General features: G+C 42.1%; 1 protein-coding gene across 1 annotated transcript; it reads right to left on the bottom strand.

Moving 5' to 3' along the window:
* Positions 1-1,876: 1,876 nt before the first annotated feature.
* On the bottom strand, positions 1,877-3,898 carry fabp2 (fatty acid binding protein 2, intestinal). Its single transcript, XM_084155711.1, has 4 exons — positions 3,819-3,898; positions 3,225-3,397; positions 2,560-2,667; positions 1,877-2,218 (listed from the first exon to the last, which is right to left on the bottom strand). Exons 1-4 carry the CDS (start codon positions 3,883-3,885, stop codon positions 2,168-2,170), a joined length of 399 nt encoding a protein of 132 aa, XP_084011837.1. The 5' UTR covers positions 3,886-3,898; the 3' UTR covers positions 1,877-2,167.
* Between the last annotated feature and the right edge of the window lie 14,993 nt (positions 3,899-18,891).

The following is an 18,891-nucleotide window of genomic DNA, read 5'->3' as shown; positions in this document are numbered from 1 at the left end:
GCCGGGGGAGTGGTCGGTGTTCCTGCCATGGGCAGAATATGCTCAGAACTCTCTCCGCCACTCCTCCACTAACCTAACACCCTTCCAATGTGTTTTGCGTTACCAACCGGTCCTGGCACTGTGGTACCAGAGCCAGACCGAGGCTCCTGCAGTGGATGACTGGCCCCTCCGCCTGCCCTGCCGGAAGCTGAGCCCACGGTTTGTGGGGCTGTTTAAAGTCCTTAGGAGAATAAACGAGGTGAAATACAGGTTGTTACTCCCCCCTGATTACCGTATTAACCCCTCATTTCATGTTTCTCTCCTCAGGCCGGTGGTAGCTGGTCCGCTCCAGGAGTCTGAGGTACGGGAGGTTCCTCCACCTCCTCTGGACATTGAGGGGGCTCCGGCGTACTCGGTCCGTTCCATCCGTACTGTGGTCCTCTGTAGCTCAGCTGGTAGAGCACGGCGCTTGTAACGCCAAGGTAGTGGGTTCGATCCCCGGGACCACCCATACACAAAAATTTATGCACGCACGACTGTAAGTCGCTTTGGATAAAAGCGTCTGCTAAATGGCATATTATTATTTATTATTATCCTGGATTCGAGGCGTCGGGTGGGGGGCCTTCAGTATCTCGTGGAGTGGAAGGGGTACGGTCTGGAGGAACGGTGCTGGTTCCCAAGGTGGGACATCCTCGATCCCTCCCTGTTGAGGGATTTCCACCGTTGCCATCCGGCTCGCCCTGCTCCGCGTCCTCTTGGCCGTCCACTGCTGGAGCCGCGCGTCGGGGGGGGGGGGGGGTTACTGTCACGACTTCCGCCGAGGCTGCCCCCCCTCCTGGTTCGGGCAGGCTTCGTCACCGGAGTACTAGCTACTGCCGATCCCATTCTCATCACTCCACATGTCTTGTCAATCACACACACCTGGTGCTCATTCCCCTAATTAGTATGTGTATAAGTGTTCCCTCTTTTCCCCTTGTCTTTGTGAGTGATTGTTTGTTGTGAGAGCATGTAGCTCGGTTGAGCTACTATTCACTGTGTTTATGCCAAGTTGGATGTTTTCCCTTGTAATAGTTTTGTTTGACGCTTGGGGCGTTTGATTTATGTAAATTGTTTAAACTCTGGACTTCAGTATGTTACCTCCTGCGCCTGACTCCTTCATTCACACCTCGTCACAGAGGCAGATGAACCTGTAGCCATATTACTTCAACAGTATTTAATATGAGATCCTCTCTAAGCTTTACAGGAATGTGGTTCTGAATATAAACAGCCACACCTCCACCTTTGGCATTTCTGTATTTTCTGTAGATCTTATAACCATGTATTGCTACCACTGTATCATCAAAGGTATTATCTAAGGGAGTTTCAGAGATTGTCAGAATATGAAGGTCATCTGTTACTAGCAAATTATTGATTTCATGAACCTTGTTTCTTAAGCTACATATGTTAACGTGGGCTATGTTTTGTTTTTCTTGCTTTACTGGGAAGCTTAGCAGAGGTAGACATGCTTGGGTTATTTTTATTAGTGCAGGCTGAGCTGCACACAGTGGACTTCCTAATAGGACACACCATCTCAGTGCTAACAGTATTACTCTGGTTCATAGGCATATGATTACTGCATACAATAGCTGAAGGATCAGCAGAGGCATTCAGGGCAGTAAGAGGGACATAAATTAGGTTACTTACATTGTGTCTTCCAATGCCCCTAGGATAATGTACATTTGCTGAAGCATTATGACAACTCAGCGACACAATTGTAGGGATTAAATGATCTGGATTTGGGTCATTGATAAGTCATTGTCTCAACGCAGCCTTATAATGCTGTGAAAGGATGCATTGGCAATAGCGTATTGCACTAGTGTGCTTGTACTCCTCTAATCTTGAATATTCTGAAATATCTGCATACATTATGTGGACATTGAGAAAGTCAAAAATCAGTCCATAAATCCTTCAAAAATGTGTTTACTTCTTAAAATATCAAAACTTGAAGTGCAAATCGAACCTGCTTTATACATTTCTATTCCAAACAGTGCATTTTGTACAGCTAATAATTATGTTGGCGTTACAAAGACCTGAAGTGATCCAATGGCTTAGGAAAGGTTGTAAAATGTTCATTGTCACAATGGTATCATTCTGGATTCGAATGTAGCTCTTCTTGGTCTTAGTGGTTGGATTGGTTGATCGGTTTCCTCTAACCCCTCTTGAAAATTCTCTTGGCTTCGACTCCATCATAGCTGTAGTTCTGTTGGAGGAAGAGTATATATATGTCATTATGACAACAAAAATATCCTACAATTAGACCTGGTTCAAATCCATATACATGACAAATACTTCAATCTGTCAAATGCTGCACTTGATTTGGTTTGCCCTGGACAATTGAACCAATGGAATAGTCCCAACATTGCAAACTCCAAGGTAAATCAAGCTAGGTACTTTCAAGCATTTGGCCAAGGTCTGCTGCCTGTTTTCTTCTTCAGAAGTGTAAATATGTTTTATGCAGGTTTTCATTTAGGGTGTGTAAAACAGGGTGCATATACCCTTTTTTTCACATACAAAGAACATTTTCCAGAGAGGGCAACTAACCTGTACAAGTTCATCTCCAACAATGGCTCTGGTAGTTGTCAGCACCTTTCCGTTGTCTTTTCTGGTGAATGTGCCTTTCATCATGTCTCCTTCCATGCCCCATGAACCCTGAGGGATGAAAGGTCAAATAATTCATCATGATACTGGTCCAAGAATCAAGTGGCAACATTCCAAGTAATCTTTGTTGCAGTCATGCTGCACATCTCAAAAGATGTCTATATCGTATTCATCTGGTTGCTGAAAGGTTTTATACTTCATCAGGCCTATGTTCCTATATGCACAGTAGCATACTGTTAATAATAAAGCAATGTATTTTGAACGTGTTCTAACTGGTATCCTAGTGTGGACATGGGACTGTACTGTTTCATTGAGAAATAAAAATGTCCCTGTACTTTGCAACTCATTATCAAGTACTGAATAGCTTCTCAATAGCTTTCGGAGCACAGAAAAATAATGCAATACACTTTTGTTATTGGAAATACCAGATAGGAATAAAATCTTTGGAATTGTGGTATGCACCCATTCAATTATGTTGTTACTAATTTATTCTCCTGGGAATACACTATGCATCAACATAACAACTATGCCTAGGCTCTTCCACAGCCATTGTGTGTATGGCTGCAAGAATATAATACTATATAATACTGTATAAATGCATTGCTTACTGATAGCATTGTCCCATCTGCAAGGGCGTATTCAAAGGTGACTCCCAGGGTAAATTCCAGATCCAGCGTGCGGAAAGTACTGGCCTCCTTCACGACAAACTTGTCTCCAGTTTGTTCAAGGTTGATCTTGAGGTTATCGTGAGCAGCCAGCTTCCTCTTGACCATGTTTACACCTGTGAACAGACACACAATCCATGTGTCCAACCCCATATCTCATTGAGCCATGCGCAAACGACTATACAATATATTTAATCTGGATGCATTACAGTGCAGCACCTGGCTAGATATTATGCATTCATTATACAGTGCCTTAGGTGCAAGGTACATATAACATGTCAGAACACAAACATAGTCCTCTAATCTAAAGGCATTTAATGCATAAAAAATAGCTTTTATACAAACACACCACTGAATTGCCTGTGGTACAAAAAGTTAAGTTACTTTATTTGCATTAAATGCACATTGTATGCCTGTTTATGTATACATTTTGTAGGCCTACTTGTCTTTGCTTTCAAACATCCACCAAAAGTCAATTTGTGCCCAAAGTGTCTTTCCCCCAAAAAACTAATTTTCCAAAAACTATCGATCTCTTACCCATCTGCTCCATGAATTTCTCATAGTTCTCGCTGCGGTCTACTTTCCAAGTGCCGTTGTAGGTCATGGTTGCTGGAAGGGTGGACTGGCTCTACTCTAAAGAGTGACCTGCCTTAGCCTACCACCTGGCCTTTTAAACCATGGCCCGTGTTAGGTCACTTTCTTATCACTCTCCCCTATCTCATATGCTGATGTGGCTGTGTAAAGCTCATATTTCCTCAAGGCTACACAAGTCACCACTGTGTAGTGCCAATAGCTGTGATTGGATATAATGGGAGTTGTCCCTTCAATGATCATACAATATGCAAGGCTATTGTTCCGACATCCTTTGCCCTTTACTATCACTTAGTTATTTGTGGTTGCAGATCTGTTTACAAGGGCTGTACTTCGGATGTACAGGATAGTTCCTTTGTTATAAAAAATTAGTCACTGTTTTCCATCTATTTAGTAGAGCAGTACTGCTGCTGCTCCTACTCCTACTAGAAGTAGTAGTAGTAGTAGTAGACAAGTAGTAGTAGTAGTTGTAGTAGTTGTAGTAGTAGTAGCAGCAGCAACAGCAGCAGCAGTAGTAGTAGTAGTAGTAGTAGTAGTATTAGTAGTAGTAGTAGTAGTAGTAGTAGTAGTAGAGTAGTAGTAGCGGAGCTCAGTAATTTAACACCTGGGAATCATCTGATCACAGCCTCTGAAAAACAAACATCAGATATTAGTTACAATTATGTGTGTGTGTGTCTCCAAACCCCACTTTCTCACTCTCTCGCTCTCTTTTAGATCTGAAAAGCAGATCTTGCCTCTTCCCTGCCCCCCTTCTCTCTCTCTCTGTTTCTCTCTCTCTCTCTCTCTCTCTCTCTCTCTGTCTCCAACTCTCTCTCTCTCTCTCTCTCTCTCTCTCTCTCTCAATTCAATTTCAATTTCAATTTAAGGGCTTTATTGGCATGGGAAACGTGTGTTAACATTGCCAAAGCAAGTGAAGTAGATAGTAAACAAAAGTGAAATAAACAATAAATATTAACAGTAAACATTACACTCAGAAGTTTCAAAAGAATATTATGTATATATACAGTGTTGTAACAATGTGCAAATAGTTAAAGTACAAATGGGAAAATAAATAAACATAAATATGGGTTGTATTTACAATGGTGTTTGTTCTTCACTGGTTGCCCTTTTCTTGTGGCAACAGGTCACAAATCTTGCAGCTGTGATGGCACACTGTGGTTTTTCACCCAGTAGATAAGGGAGTTTATCAAAATTGGGTTTGTTTTCGAATTCTTTGTGGATCGCTGTAATCTGAGGGAAATATGTGTCTCTGATATGGTCATACATTTGGCAGGAGGTTAGGAAGTGCAGCTCAGTTTCCACCTCATTTTGTGGGCAGTGTGCACATAGCCTGTCTTCTCTTGAGAGCCAGGTCTGCCTACGGCGGCCTTTCTCAATAGCAAGGCTATGCTCACTGAGTCTGTACCTAGTCAAAGCTTTCCTTAAGTTTGGGTCAGTCACAGTGGTCAGGTATTCTGCCACTGTGTACTCTCTGTTTAGGGCCAAATAGCATTCTAGTTTGCTCTGTTTTTTTGTTTGTTCTTTCCAATGTGTCAAGTAATTCTCTTTTTGTTTTCTCATGATTTGGTTGGGTCTAATTGTGTTGTTGTTGTTGTTGTTGTTGTCCTGGGGCTGTGTGGGGTCTGTTTGTGTTTGTGAACAGAGGCTCAGGACAAGCTTACTTAGGGGACTCTTCTCCAAGTTCATCTCTCTGTAGGTGATGGCTTTTCTCTCTCTCTCTCTCTCTCTCTCTCTCTCTCTCTCTCTCTCTCTCTCTCTCTCTCTCTCTCTCTCTCTCTCTCTCTCTCTCTCTCTCTCTCTCTCTCTCTCTCTCTCTGTCTCTCTCACACACACTCTTTTAGGGTCTGTTGGTTATTTGTGCTGAAAGGGGTCTAAAGTGAGAGATGAGCAATTGAAAATTGAAAATGTGTGGGACTAACTTTCAGAAAGGAGTCAAATCATTATATGTTTGGTTATATGTATATCATTATATACTGAACAAAAATATAAACGCAACATGCAGCAATTTCAAAGATTTTACTGAGTTACAGTTCATATGAAGAAATCAGTCAATTTAAATACATTCATTAGGCCCTAATCTATGGATTTCACATGACTGGGCATACTGAAATGCATGTGTTGTTCACAGATACCTTTAAAAAATGTGCCTCACAATGGGCCTCTGGATCTTATCACAGTATTTCTGTGCATTCAAATTGCAATCGATAAAATGCAATTGTGTTCATTGTCCATAGCTTATGCCTGCCCATACCACAACCCCACCGCCACCATGGGGCACTCTGTTCACAAATTTGACATCAGCAAACCGCTCGCCCACACGACGCCATACACGTGGTCTGCGGTTGTGAGGCTGGTTGGACATACTGCCAAATTCCCTAAAACGACATTGGAGGTGGCTTATGGTAAAGATATGAACATTCAATTCTCTGGCAACAGCTCTGGTGGACATTCCTGCAGTCAGCATGCCAATTGCACGCTCCCTCAAAACTTGAGACATCTGTAGCATTGTGTTGTGTGATCAACTAAAATCCCCTCAAATCAACAGAGAGACATGGTTTTCTCCTGACAAACATATAGCATGTTACCACAGAGTAGCAGTTATAATCTAGGATCAACATTTGCCATGCCTACACTTGGCATTAAAATGTGTCCAATGTGTCCGCATTGTGACCAGATTTTGTGAGTACAGGGCCATCTTTTGGTTACACTTAAAAAATTTATGCATACAGTGCCTTGCGAAAGTATTCACCCCCCTTGGCGTTTTTCCTATTTTGTTGCATTACAACCTGTAATTTAAATGGATTATTATTTGGATTTCATGTAATAGACATACACAAAATAAACCAAATTGGTGAAGTGAAATGAAAAGAAGAACTTGTTTCAAAGAATTCTAAAAATAATAAAGTGGTGCGTGCATATGTATTCACCCCCTTTGCTATGAAGCCCCTAAATAAGATATGGTGCAACCAATTACCTTCAGAAGTCACATAATTAGTTAAATAAAGTCCACCTGTGTGCAATCTAAGTGTCACATGATCTCAGTATATATACACCTGTACTGAAAGGCCCCAGAGTCTGCAACACCACTAAGCAAGGGGCACCACCAAGCAAGCGGCACCATGAAGACCAAGGAGCTCTCCAAACAAGTCAGGGATAAAGTTGTGGAGAAGTACAGATCAGGGTTGGATTATTTAAAAAAATATCAGAAACTTTGAACATCCCACGGAGCACCATTAAATCCATTATAAAAAAATTGAAAGAATATGGCACCACAACAAACCTGCCAAGAGAGGGCCGCCCACCAAAACTCACGGACCAGGCAAGGAGGGCATTAATCAGAGAGGCAACAAAGAGACCAAAGATAACCCTGAAGGAGCTGCAAAGCTCCACCGCGGAGATTGGAGTATCTGTCCATAGGACCACTTTAAGCCGTACACTCCACAGAGCTGGGCTTTACGGAAGAGTGGCCAGAAAAAAGCCATTGCTTAAAGAAAGAAATAAGCAAACACGTTTGGTGTTCGCCAAAAGGCATGTGGGAGACTCCCTAAACATATGGAAGAAGGTACTCTGGTCAGATGAGACTAACATTTTTGGCGAGTCTCCCACATGCTATGTCTGGCGCAAACCCAACACCTCTCATCACCCAGAGAACACCATCCCCACAGTGAAGCATGGTGGTGGCAGCATCATGCTTTGGGGATGTTTTTCATCGGCAGGGACTGGGAAACTGGTCAGAATTGAAGGAATGATGGATGGCGCTAAATACAGGGAAATTCTTGAGGGAAACCTGTTTCAGTCTTCCAGAGATTTGAGACCTGGACGGAGGTTAACCTTCCAGCAGGACAATGACCCTAAGCATACTGCTAAAGCAACACTAAGGGGAAACATTTAAATGTCTTGGAATGGCCTAGTCAAAGCCCAGACCTCAATCCAATTGAGAATCTGTGGTATGACTTAAAGATTGCTGTACACCAGCGGAACCCATCCAACTTGAAGGAGCTGGAGCAGTTTTGCCTTGAGGAATGGGCAGAAATCCCAGTGGCTAGATGTGTCAAGCTTATAGAGACATACCCCAAGAGACTTGCAGCTGTAATTTCTGCAAAAGGTGGCTCTACAAAGTATTGACTTTGGGGGGGGGGGGGGGGGGGGGTGAATAATTATGCAGGCTTATGTTTTCAGTTTTTTTGTCTTATTTCTTGTTTGTTTCACAATAACAAATATATTGTATCTTCAAAGTGGTAGGCATGTTGTGTAAATCAAATGATACAAACCCCCCAAAAATCAATTTTAATTCCAGGTTGTAAGGCAACAAAATAGGAAAAATGCCAAGGGGGGTGAATACTTTCGCAAGCCACTGTAAGTATTTCATCCATAAACTAATAAATAACAGTTCATAAACTACATTTAAACCCCTTTATAAATGTTTTTTTTTTTCAATCAAGTAAACCTTAAAATGAACTGTTTCCAATCGCCTCAAATTATTTAATTTAATATTTTACTATTTCTTCCTAATCATGTATATTTATTCAAAAGCACAATGTGCTGTATATATATATATATATATTATGTATTTATTTTACATTATGTATTGTTTATATTGTCTCTTTGGTTTGTATTGTATGTAGTGGGCTGTCACCCTGCCTGCAGATCAAATGTACCTAAATATATGATGACTCTATATAACTAAAATACTTCCTCAATGGGTCTCCTTGTTGTGTGTGAAATTTGGCGTTAGTTATTATCAAGGTACCATGTCACAATAGAGCACTTCCCAATACTGCCCATTCTGGCCCGATATACCCCAAAATTCCTAATGTATCAACTTTACCCTGTGGGGCCCATGGAGAATTCATTACCATTCCAATTGTTTCATACCTTATTTTGTGTTGTATTATGACTTATCAATACCTTATTTTGAGAAGATTGTTGTCTTATAATAAAACATTTCATTTCATACCCTTAATCCTGTTGAAACAAATAACCGCATTGGGGTCATAACATTAATGCAGTGATAACCACAATTTAGCTACCTCCGAAAAGTGGTTATCATACTAAAATATAACCCACAGACATTGACCTCAATAAAAAATATTTTTAGACTTTGGCCGCCCAGAGTGGACCAATATGTGAAATGTTCCCCTCTGGCCCAATGACTATGGAACAATAAAGATAAATGTAACCTTCATGAACTTGAAATTGTTCTTGTCTTTTGCTCGTGTGTAGCCAAAACATAACCCATAGACATGGACCTTAATGAAACTCATCATTAGACTATGCCATCCCAGAGTGGACCAATATGTGAAATGTGGCCCTCTGGCCCATGTCTTATAAGGGACAATAAAGATCAACATAAACTTTCACCATGAACTTGACGTCATTCTTGCCTTTTGCTCGTGCGTAGATAGCGCTGCCTATTTTTCCTTTTGTCTATGGACGTCAGATTCTTTTCCCACTGGTTCTCTGTGGCAGACCACCTAAACTGAGGGCACTTTAAGAAGCACATCTGCTATTCTCCTATAGGACAGTAAAGATGTCATGATAAGGACAGTTATCTGTTAGGGACTAGTTCACATCGGTGGCCTTGGATCTTAACCATTGTCTCTCTCTTGCCTATCTGAATCATCTGCATCTCTGATAAAGTTTGGTTCTATTAAGACTTTAACCTTAGTCTTCCCACTACTTGACCGATACATGAGGACCTTTGTAGTTGTCAGTTAATATTGCACAGGGATAGTGTAAGCCCTAACAGATCAATTATTGTGACATCTTTACTGTCCCATAGGAGAATAGCAGATGCTCTTTTCCGTTAAAGTGCCCTCAGTTTAGGTAGTCTGCCACAAAAAGAGCCATTGAGATTTATTTTTTGTACCTTTATTAAACTAGGCAAGTCAGTTAAGAACAAATTCTTATTTACAATGACGGCCTACACCGGCCAAACACGGACGACGCTGGGCCAATTGTGCGCCGCCCTATGGGACTCCCAATCACGGCCGGTTTTGATACAGCCTGGAATCGAACCAGGGAGTCTGTAGTGACGCCTCAAGCACTGAGATGCAGTGCCTTAGACCGCTGCGCCACTCGGGAGCCCTAATCTGACGTGTAGGAGAACATTGGCTGTAATGAATGGATTGGTTTTTGTGTGCCACTTGGGTGCTGTGTTTCTACTGTTCATTTCTACAAATTTGTGTAGCTTTCTTTAAAATGAAAATATAGGTTAATAGATGGAAAAATTATTCCATATCTAGCACCATTTCAACTTTTTATGCTACCTACAGTATGTCAGGTTTTTTCCCACTAAAGAATTGTACCATATTCACCATGGTACACAATGATTCATTCCAGAAGTCTCGAAATGAATTAATTAATGAATTAATGTGTACTGTGCAGTGTGCAGACATGACACAACTGTCATCCTAAGAGATCCTTCTGGACACCGTTTGCCATTAGCAAACTTCACATGACCTTTACATACACCTCAAAGAAGCTACTGTAGCTCCAATGTTGACTTTGGAAGATGCCTTTCTATTTTAGCTGTAGTGATGTAATCAATCAAGGGAACATTACTCAACAACGTAGATGTGGGAGGTTAATCATTAACAGCATTATACTCAGTAGTAGTGATAGGCATCAATGTGGAAAGGCCATATCGATATCTGTAAAAAAAAAAAAAAATTACAAATGATTTGATATCAAGCATCCAATTGCATTTGAGCACGGCACATCAAAAAGCTCAGAAGAAAGGTCAAGAGGACGCCACGTAGGCTAAACTTGAATAAAATAAGCCATACTAGCAAGAACAGTGTGCTGGTTTCTATTTTCTTTTAAGTGAACGAATTACTCCCATGAAAACCTACAACGAGATAAGTGTGAGTGCTTTTTAAAATTGTGAATCACAGCACATTAAAAATTAAATTGCAACATTCATAACATAATCATACTTCACATGAATGTTTGTAAAGCTGATAAAACTGCACATCTGGTGAAAAACATTTTACTCTTTTGGTGAATGGAGAAAATACTAAGGTCACTATTCAATCCGATCGCGCTTTTTCGACAACGCGCAATTTAAAGGTATTTTCCGATTGTGCCAACATATGCAGAATTGACCGTGAATGTGGTCTCTGCAAATGCGGGAACATTTTCTTTAAAGGGTTCATTGTCGACAAGGCACGATCGGAATGAATCATAGCCTGAGTTACATTATAAAAGTATTCCTATTTGAAATTCGGGCCTGCCATCTTGATGTGCATCCTCTAAAGAAGAGAAAGTAAACCTGCTAGACTAAAGGCTAAGCAATATGACTGAGACTGAGAGACCACTCAGGCTCTCTTTACTTGCTAATGGATAACATCAGATACTCAACTTCAGGGTCACAACCTGAGTCACACATCAGCAGGGCTAAAATATGTGACCCCTTTCAGAAAGGCCCCTCTATTTCTATATGTACAGTGCATTCGGAAAGTATTCAGACCCCTTGACTTTCTCCACATTTTGTTCTGTTTCAGCCTTATTCTAAAATTGATTAAATGTTTTCCTCATAAATCTACACACAATACCCCATAATGACAAAGCGAAAGCATATTTAAAAAAAAACTTATTTACAAAAGCATTCAGACCCTTTGCTATGAGACTCGAAATTGAGCTCAGGTGTATCCTGTTTCCACTGATCATCTGTCACGATCATTCATAGACGGGTCAGACCAAGGCGCAGCGTGATATGCATACATGTTTATTTAAACTTAATAAACACTCAACAAAACAATAAACGAAACGTGAAGTCCAAGGTAGACACAAACAACATACCTTATACGGAACAAGATCCCACAACTCAATAGTGCCAATAGGCTGCCTAAGTATGGTCCCCAATCAGAGACAACGAGCGACAGCTGCCTCTGATTGGGAACCACACCGGCCAACATAGAAATACCCATACTAGATAGAAAACATAGAACTACACAACATAGAATATACACACCCTGACTCAACAGATAAGCGTCCCCTGAGTCAGGGCGTGACAGTACCCCCCCCAAAGGTGCGGACTCCGACCGCACAACATAAACATAACAGGGTAGGGGCCGGGTGGGCATTCCGCCTCGGAGGCGTATCCGGCTCAGGGCGTGACGACCTCTCACTCTTCGCCTCCCTGTTTCGCCCCTGGTCTGGTCTAGACCTCGGCGCGTTGCTTCCCCTCTCCTTCCTCCCACGATACGCCAGGCCCAGTCTGGACCCTGGTGTGGGAGACCCCGAACCTGGAGAGGGGCTGACATCATGGTCTGGACTGGAGCCGCTGACCGGAGCTGGACTGGGCACCGGTGGAGCGGACTGCTATTTCCTCAAGGCTACACAAGTCACCACTGTGTAGTGCCAATAGCTGTGATTGGATATAATGGGAGTTGTCCCTTCAATGATCATACAATATGCAAGGGTATTGTTCCGACATCCTTTGCCCTTTACTATCACATAGTTATTTGTGGTTGCAGATCTGTTTACAAGGGCTGTGCTTCGGATGTACAGGATAGTTCCTTTGTTATAAAAAATTAGTCACTGATTTCCATCTATTTAGTAGAGCAGTACTGCTGCTGCTCCTACTCCTACTAGAAGTAGTAGTAGTAGTAGTAGTAGACAAGTAGTAATAGTAGTAGTAGTAGTAGTAGTAGTAGTTGTAGTTGTAGTTGTAGTAGTAGTAGTAGTAGTAGCAGCAGCAGCAGCAGCAGCAGCAGTAGTAGTAGTAGTAGTAGTAGTATTAGTAGTAGTAGTAGTAGTAGAGTAGTAGTAGCAGAGCTCAGTAATTTAACACCTGGGAATCATCTGATCACAACCTCTGAAAAACAAACATCAGATATTAGTTACAATTATGTGTGTGTGTGTGTGTCTCCAAACCCCACTTTCTCACTCTCTCGCTCTCTTTTAGATCTGAAAAGCAGATCTTGCCTCTTCCCTGCCCCACTTCTCTCTCTCTCTCTCTCTCTCTCTCTCTCTCTCTCTCTCTCTCTCTCTGTTTCTGTCTCCTACTCTCTCTCTCTCTCTCTCTCTCTCTCTCTCTCTCTCTCTCTCTCGCTCTCTCTCTCTCTCTCTCACACACTCTTTTAGGGTCTGTTGGTTATTTGTGCTGAAAGGGGTCTAAAGTGAGAGATGAGCAATTGAAAATTGAAAATGTGTGGGACTAACTTTCAGAAAGGAGTCAAATCATTATATGTTTGGTTATATGTATATCATTATATACTGAACAAAAATATAAACGCAACATGCAGCAATTTCAAAGATTACAGTTACAGTTCATATGAAGAAATCAGTCAATTTAAATAAATTCATTAGGCCCTAATCTATGGATTTCACATGACTGGGCATACAGAAATGCATCTGTTGGTCACAGATACCTTTAAAAAATGGGCCTCACAATGGGCCTCTGGATCTTATTATCTTATAATAATAATAATAATAATAATATGCCATTTAGCAGACGCTTTTATCCAAAGCGACTTACAGTCATGCGTGCATACATTTTTGTGTATGGGTGGTCCTTATCAATTTGACATCAGCAAACCGCTCGCCCACACGACGCCATACACGTGGTCTGCGGTTGTGAGGCTGGTTGGACATACTGCCAAATTCCCTAAAACGACATTATGGTAAAGAAATGAACATTCAATTCTCTGGCAACAGCTCTGGTGGACATTCCTGTAATCAGCATGCCAATTGCACGCTCCCTCAAAACTTGAGACATTACAAATGATTTGATATCAAGCATCCAATTGCATTTGAGCACGGCACATCAAAAAGCTCAGAAGAAAGGTCAAGAGGACGCCACGTAGGCTAAACTTGAATAAAATAAGCCATACTAGCAAGAACAGTGTGCTGGTTTCTATTTTCTTTTAAGTGAACAAATTACTCCCATGATAACCTACAACGAGATAACTCAGAAGTGTGAATTTTCCGATTGTGCCAACATATGCAGAATTGACCGTGAATGTGGTCTCTGCAAATGCGGGAACATTTTCTTTAAAGGGTTCATTGTCGACAAGGCACGATCGGAATGAATCATAGCCTGAGTTACACTATAAAAGTATTCCTATTTGGAATTCGGGCCTGCCATCTTGATGTGCATCCTCTAAAGAAGAGAAACTTAACCTGCTAGGCTAAAGGCTAAGCAATATGACTGAGACTGAGAGACCACTCAGGCTCTCTTTACTTGCTAATGGATAACATCAGATACTCAACTTCAGGGTCACAACCTGAGTCACACATCAGCAGGGCTAAAATATGTGACCCCTTTCAGAAAGGCCCCTCTATTTCTATATGTACAGTGCATTCGGAAAGTATTCAGACCCCTTGACTTTCTCTACATTTTGTTCTGTTTCAGCCTTATTCTAAAATTGATTAAATTAAATGTTTTCCTCATCAATCTACACACAATACCCCATAATGACAAAGCGAAAGCATTTTTAAAAAAAAACGTATTTACAAAAGCATTCAGACCCTTTGCTATGAGACTCGAAATTGAGCTCAGGTGTATCCTGTTTCCACTGATCATCCATGCCATGTTTCTACAACTTGATTGGAGTCCACCTGTCGTAAATTCAATTGATGGGACAGGATTTGGAAAGGGACACACCTGTCTATATAAGGTTCCACAGTTGACAGTGCATGTCAGAGCAAAAACCAAGCCATGAGGTCGAAGGAATTGTCCGTAGAGCTCCGAGATCAGGATTGTGTCGAGGCACAGATCTGGGGAAGGGTACCAAAAAATGTCTGCAGCATTGAAGGTCCCCAAGAACACAGTGGCCTCCATCGTTCTTAAATGGAAGAAGTTTGAAACCACTTAAACTCTTCCTAGAGCTGGCTGCCCAGCCAAACTGAGCAATCGGGGGAGGTGACCAAGAACCCGATGGTCACTCTGACAGAGCTTCAGAGTTCCTTCCAGAAGGACAACCATCTCTGCAGCACTCCACCAATCAGGCCTCTATGGTAGAGTGGCCAGACGGAAGCCACTCCTCAGTAAAAGAAACATGACAGCCCGCTTGGAGTTGGACAAAAGGACTCTCAGACCATGACAAACAAGATTCTCTGGTCTGATTAAACCAAGATTGAACTCTTTGGCCTGAATGCCAAGCATCACGTCTGGATGAAACCTGGCACCATCCCTACGGTGAAGCATGGTGGTGGCAGCATCATGCTGTGGGGATGTTTTTCAGTAGCAGGGACTGGGAGACTAGTGAGGTTGAGGGAAAGATGAACGGAGCAAAGTCAAATCAAATCAAATCAAATTGTATTTGTCACATGCGCCGAATACAACAGGTGTAGACCATACAGTGAAATGCTTACTTACAAGCCCTTAACCAACAATGCAGTTTTAAGAAACAATACCACAAAAAAATCACAAAAAAATACAATATAAAATAATACGAAATAAAAGTAACAAATAATTAAAGAGCAGCAGTAAAAATAACAATAGCAAGGCTATACACAGGGGGTACCGGTACCGAGTCAATGTGCCGGGGCACCGGTTAGTCGAGGTAATTGTGGTAATATGTACATGTTGGTAGAGTTATTAAAATGACTATGCATTGATAATAAACAGAGAGTAGCAGCAGTGTAAAAGAAGCCTCTTGGACCTAGACTTGGCGTGATCGGTCCTCTTCTTTTTCCTGTAGTCTACAATTATCTCCTTTGTCTTGATCACGTTGAGGGAGAGGTTGTTGTCCTGGCACCACATGGCCAGGTCTCTGACCTCCTCCCTATAGGCTGTCTCGTCGTTGTCGGTGATCAGGCCTACTACTGTTGTGTCATCGGCAAACTTAAGGATGGTGTTGGAGTCATGCCTGGCCATGCAGTCATGCGTGAACAGGGAGTACAGGAGGGGACTGAGCACGCACCCCTGAGGGGCCCCCGTGTTGAGGATCAGCGTGGCGGATGTGATGTTACCTACCCTTACCACCTGGGGGCGGCCCGTCAGGAAGTCCAGGATCCAGTTGCAGGGGTAGGTGTTTAGTCCCAGGATCCTTAGCTTAGTGATGAGCTTTGAGGGCACTATGGTGTTGAACGTTGAGCTGTAGTCAATGAATAGCATTCTCAAATAGGTGTTCCTTTTGTCCAGGTGTGAAAGGGCAGTGTGGAGCGCAATAGAGATTGCATCATCTGTGGATCTGTTGGGGCGGTATGCAAATTGGAGTGGGTCTAGGGTTTGTTGGATAATGGTGTTGATGTGAGCCATGACTAGCCTTACAAAGCACTTCATGGCTACAGACGTGAGTGCTCTGGGTCGGTAGTCATTTAGGCAGGTTACCTTAGTGTTCTTGGGCACAGGGACTATGGTGGTCTGCTTGAAACATGTTGGTATTACAGACACTTGCCAGTTGGTCAGCGCATGCTCGGAGTACACGTCCTGGTAATCCGTTTGGCCCTGCGGCCTTTTGAATGTTGACCTGTTTAAAGGTCTTACTCACATCAGCTACGGAGAGTGTGATCACACAGTCGTCCGGAACAGCTGATACTCTCATGCATGTTTCAGTGTTATTTGCCTCGAAGCAAGCATAGATGTAATTTAGCTCATCTGGTAGGCTCGTGTCACTGCACAGCTCGCGGCTGTGCTTCCCTTTGTAGTCTGTAATAATTTGCAAGCCCTGCCACATCCGACGAGCGTCAGAGCCTGTGTAGCACGATTCGATCTTAGTCCTGTATTGACTTTTTGCCTGTTTGATGGTTCATCAGAGGGCATAGCGGGATTTCTTATAAGCTTCCGGGTTAGAGAAAGCGGCAGCTCTACCCTTTAGCTCAGTGAGGATGTTGCCTGTAATCCATGGCTTCTGGTTGGGGTATGTACGTACATTCACTGTGGGGACGATGTCATCAATGCACTTATTGATGAAGCCAGTGACTGATGTGGTGTACTCCTCAATGCCACCAGAAGAATCCCGGAACATATTCCAGTCTGTGCTAGCAAAACAGTCCTGTAGCTTAGCATCTGCTTCATCTGACAACTTTTTTATTGACCGAGTCACTGGTGCTTCCTGCTTTAGTTTTTGCTTGTAAGCAGGAATCAGGAGGATATAATTATTATCAGATTTGCCAAATGGAGGGCAAGGGAGAGCTTTGTTTGTGTCTCTGTGTGTGGAGTAAAGGTGGTCTAGAGTTTTTTTCCCCTCTGGTTGCACATTTAACATGCTGGTAGAAATGAGGTAAAATGGATTTAAGTTTCCCTGCATTAAAGTCCCCGTCCACTAGGAGCGCCGCCTCTGGATGAGCGTTTTCCTGTTTGCTTATGGCCGTATACAGTTCATTGAGTGCGGTGTTAGTGCCAGCATCGGTTTGTGGTGGTAAATAGACAGCTACAAAGAATATAGATGAAAACTCTCTTGGTAGATAGTGTGGTCTACAGCTTATCGTGAGATACTCTACCTCAGGCGAGCAAAACCACGAGATATCGTGCACCAGCTGTTGTTTACAAATATACATAGACTGCCACCCCTTGACTTACCAGAGGCTGCTGTTCTATCCTTCCGAGAGATCCTTGATGAAAATCTGCTCCAGAGCGCTCAGAACCTCAGACTGGAGTGAAGGTTTACCTTCCAACAGGACAACAACCCTAAGCACACAGCCAAGACAATGCAGGAGTGGCTTCGGGTCAAGTATCTGAATGTCCTTGAGTGGCCCAGCCAGAGCCCGGACTTGAACCAAATCTAACATCTCTGGAGAGACCTGGAAATAGCTGTGCAGCGACTCTCCTCATCCAACCTGACAGATCTTGAGAGGATCTTCAGAGAAGAATGGGAGAAACTCCCCAAATACAGGTGTGCCAAGCTTGTAGCGTCATACCCAAGAATACTTGAGGCTGTAATCACAGCCAAATGTACTTCAACAAAGTTCTGAGTAAAGGTTCTGAATACTTATATAAATGTGATATTTCAGTTTTTTTGTGTGTGTAGATTATTGAGGGGAAAAACAAAACAATTGAATCCATTTTAGAATAAGGCTGTAACGTAACAAAATGTGGAAAAAGTCAAGCGGTCTGAATACTTTCCGAATGCACTGTACCAGGCATGTTATTACACACTTCAAAGTGATACAAAGAAGTCACTATACTAATGCCAAACTGGCTAAATTCTACTCCCAAGTTGACCCCTTAATGTCGAAGATGCCAGCATACCACTGCAACTCCTGCGCATATGTTTTGGTTTGCACATATAGCAGACTATTGGGATGCTATTTTTTATGCACTATCATATATAACACAGGTACTTACTGTATAAGTCATGACCCACTGATAGCTATCTTTGGGACAATCTCTGGTAGTCCAGGAATAGCAAAGGCAGAAACAAATGCCTTGGCATATGTCTGTCTGATTGCCAGAAACATGGAACACTGGAAAAAGCCAAACCCACCATCTTACAATCAATGGGTTAATAGCATGTTACAAAGTCTCACTTTGGAGAAAATGAAATACACAGTAGGTGCATACACAACCTTATTTTTTGTGTGTATTGTTAGGTATTCCTGCACTGTTGGAGCTAGAGACATAAGCATTTCACCACACCTGCGATAACATCTGCAGAATATGTGTACACAACCAATAAAATTAGATTAGATTTATTTTATAGGATATGGCTAGCTTTAATTTATTTTGTTGTCTGATTGATTATGTACCTGAGTTTTCATTTGTATTGATGTGTGTAGATATCTATATGATATGTACCTCAATACTAGGATAGAAAGAAAAGAAAATCATTGAGGATGTAAAAATGTATTTCCTTTTTTGTGTACTCTGTTATTTCAACAAATTAAAGCTATGGAGTGAAGGCTCTGATCTGTCAGTAAGTATCAACAGTTCTACAACTGGCCGCTTGAGGGCGCATTAACCAAGGATGACTTCCTCTGCCTCTGCAAGGTTGACTATTTCAGTTGCGAACAGTGACTTTGTTCAAAATGCATGAACTGTTTTCTAATTCCTCTGCTCAGTTGGTACAGTAGTGTATGTACAGTAGAATTACCTCTTGCCTCACGTATTCCTTGGCAGTCTACCCCT

This window comes from Coregonus lavaretus (genome assembly GCF_964263955.1).
Source record: "Coregonus lavaretus genome assembly, chromosome: 38".
NCBI lineage: Eukaryota > Metazoa > Chordata > Actinopteri > Salmoniformes > Salmonidae > Coregonus > Coregonus lavaretus.
This window is presented reverse-complemented; position numbering and strand designations above follow the sequence as displayed.

Coding starts and splice junctions, on each gene's coding strand:
- fabp2 (XM_084155711.1), bottom strand. CDS start 3,885: ATGACCTACAACGGCACTTGGAAAGTAGACCGCAGCGAGAACTATGAG. Junction 3,398..3,818: donor GAAATTCATGGAGCAGATGG/GTAAGAGATCGA, acceptor GTCTGTTCACAG/GTGTAAACATGGTCAAGAGG. Junction 2,219..2,559: donor TTGGAGATGAACTTGTACAG/GTTAGTTGCCCT, acceptor TTCCTCCAACAG/AACTACAGCTATGATGGAGT.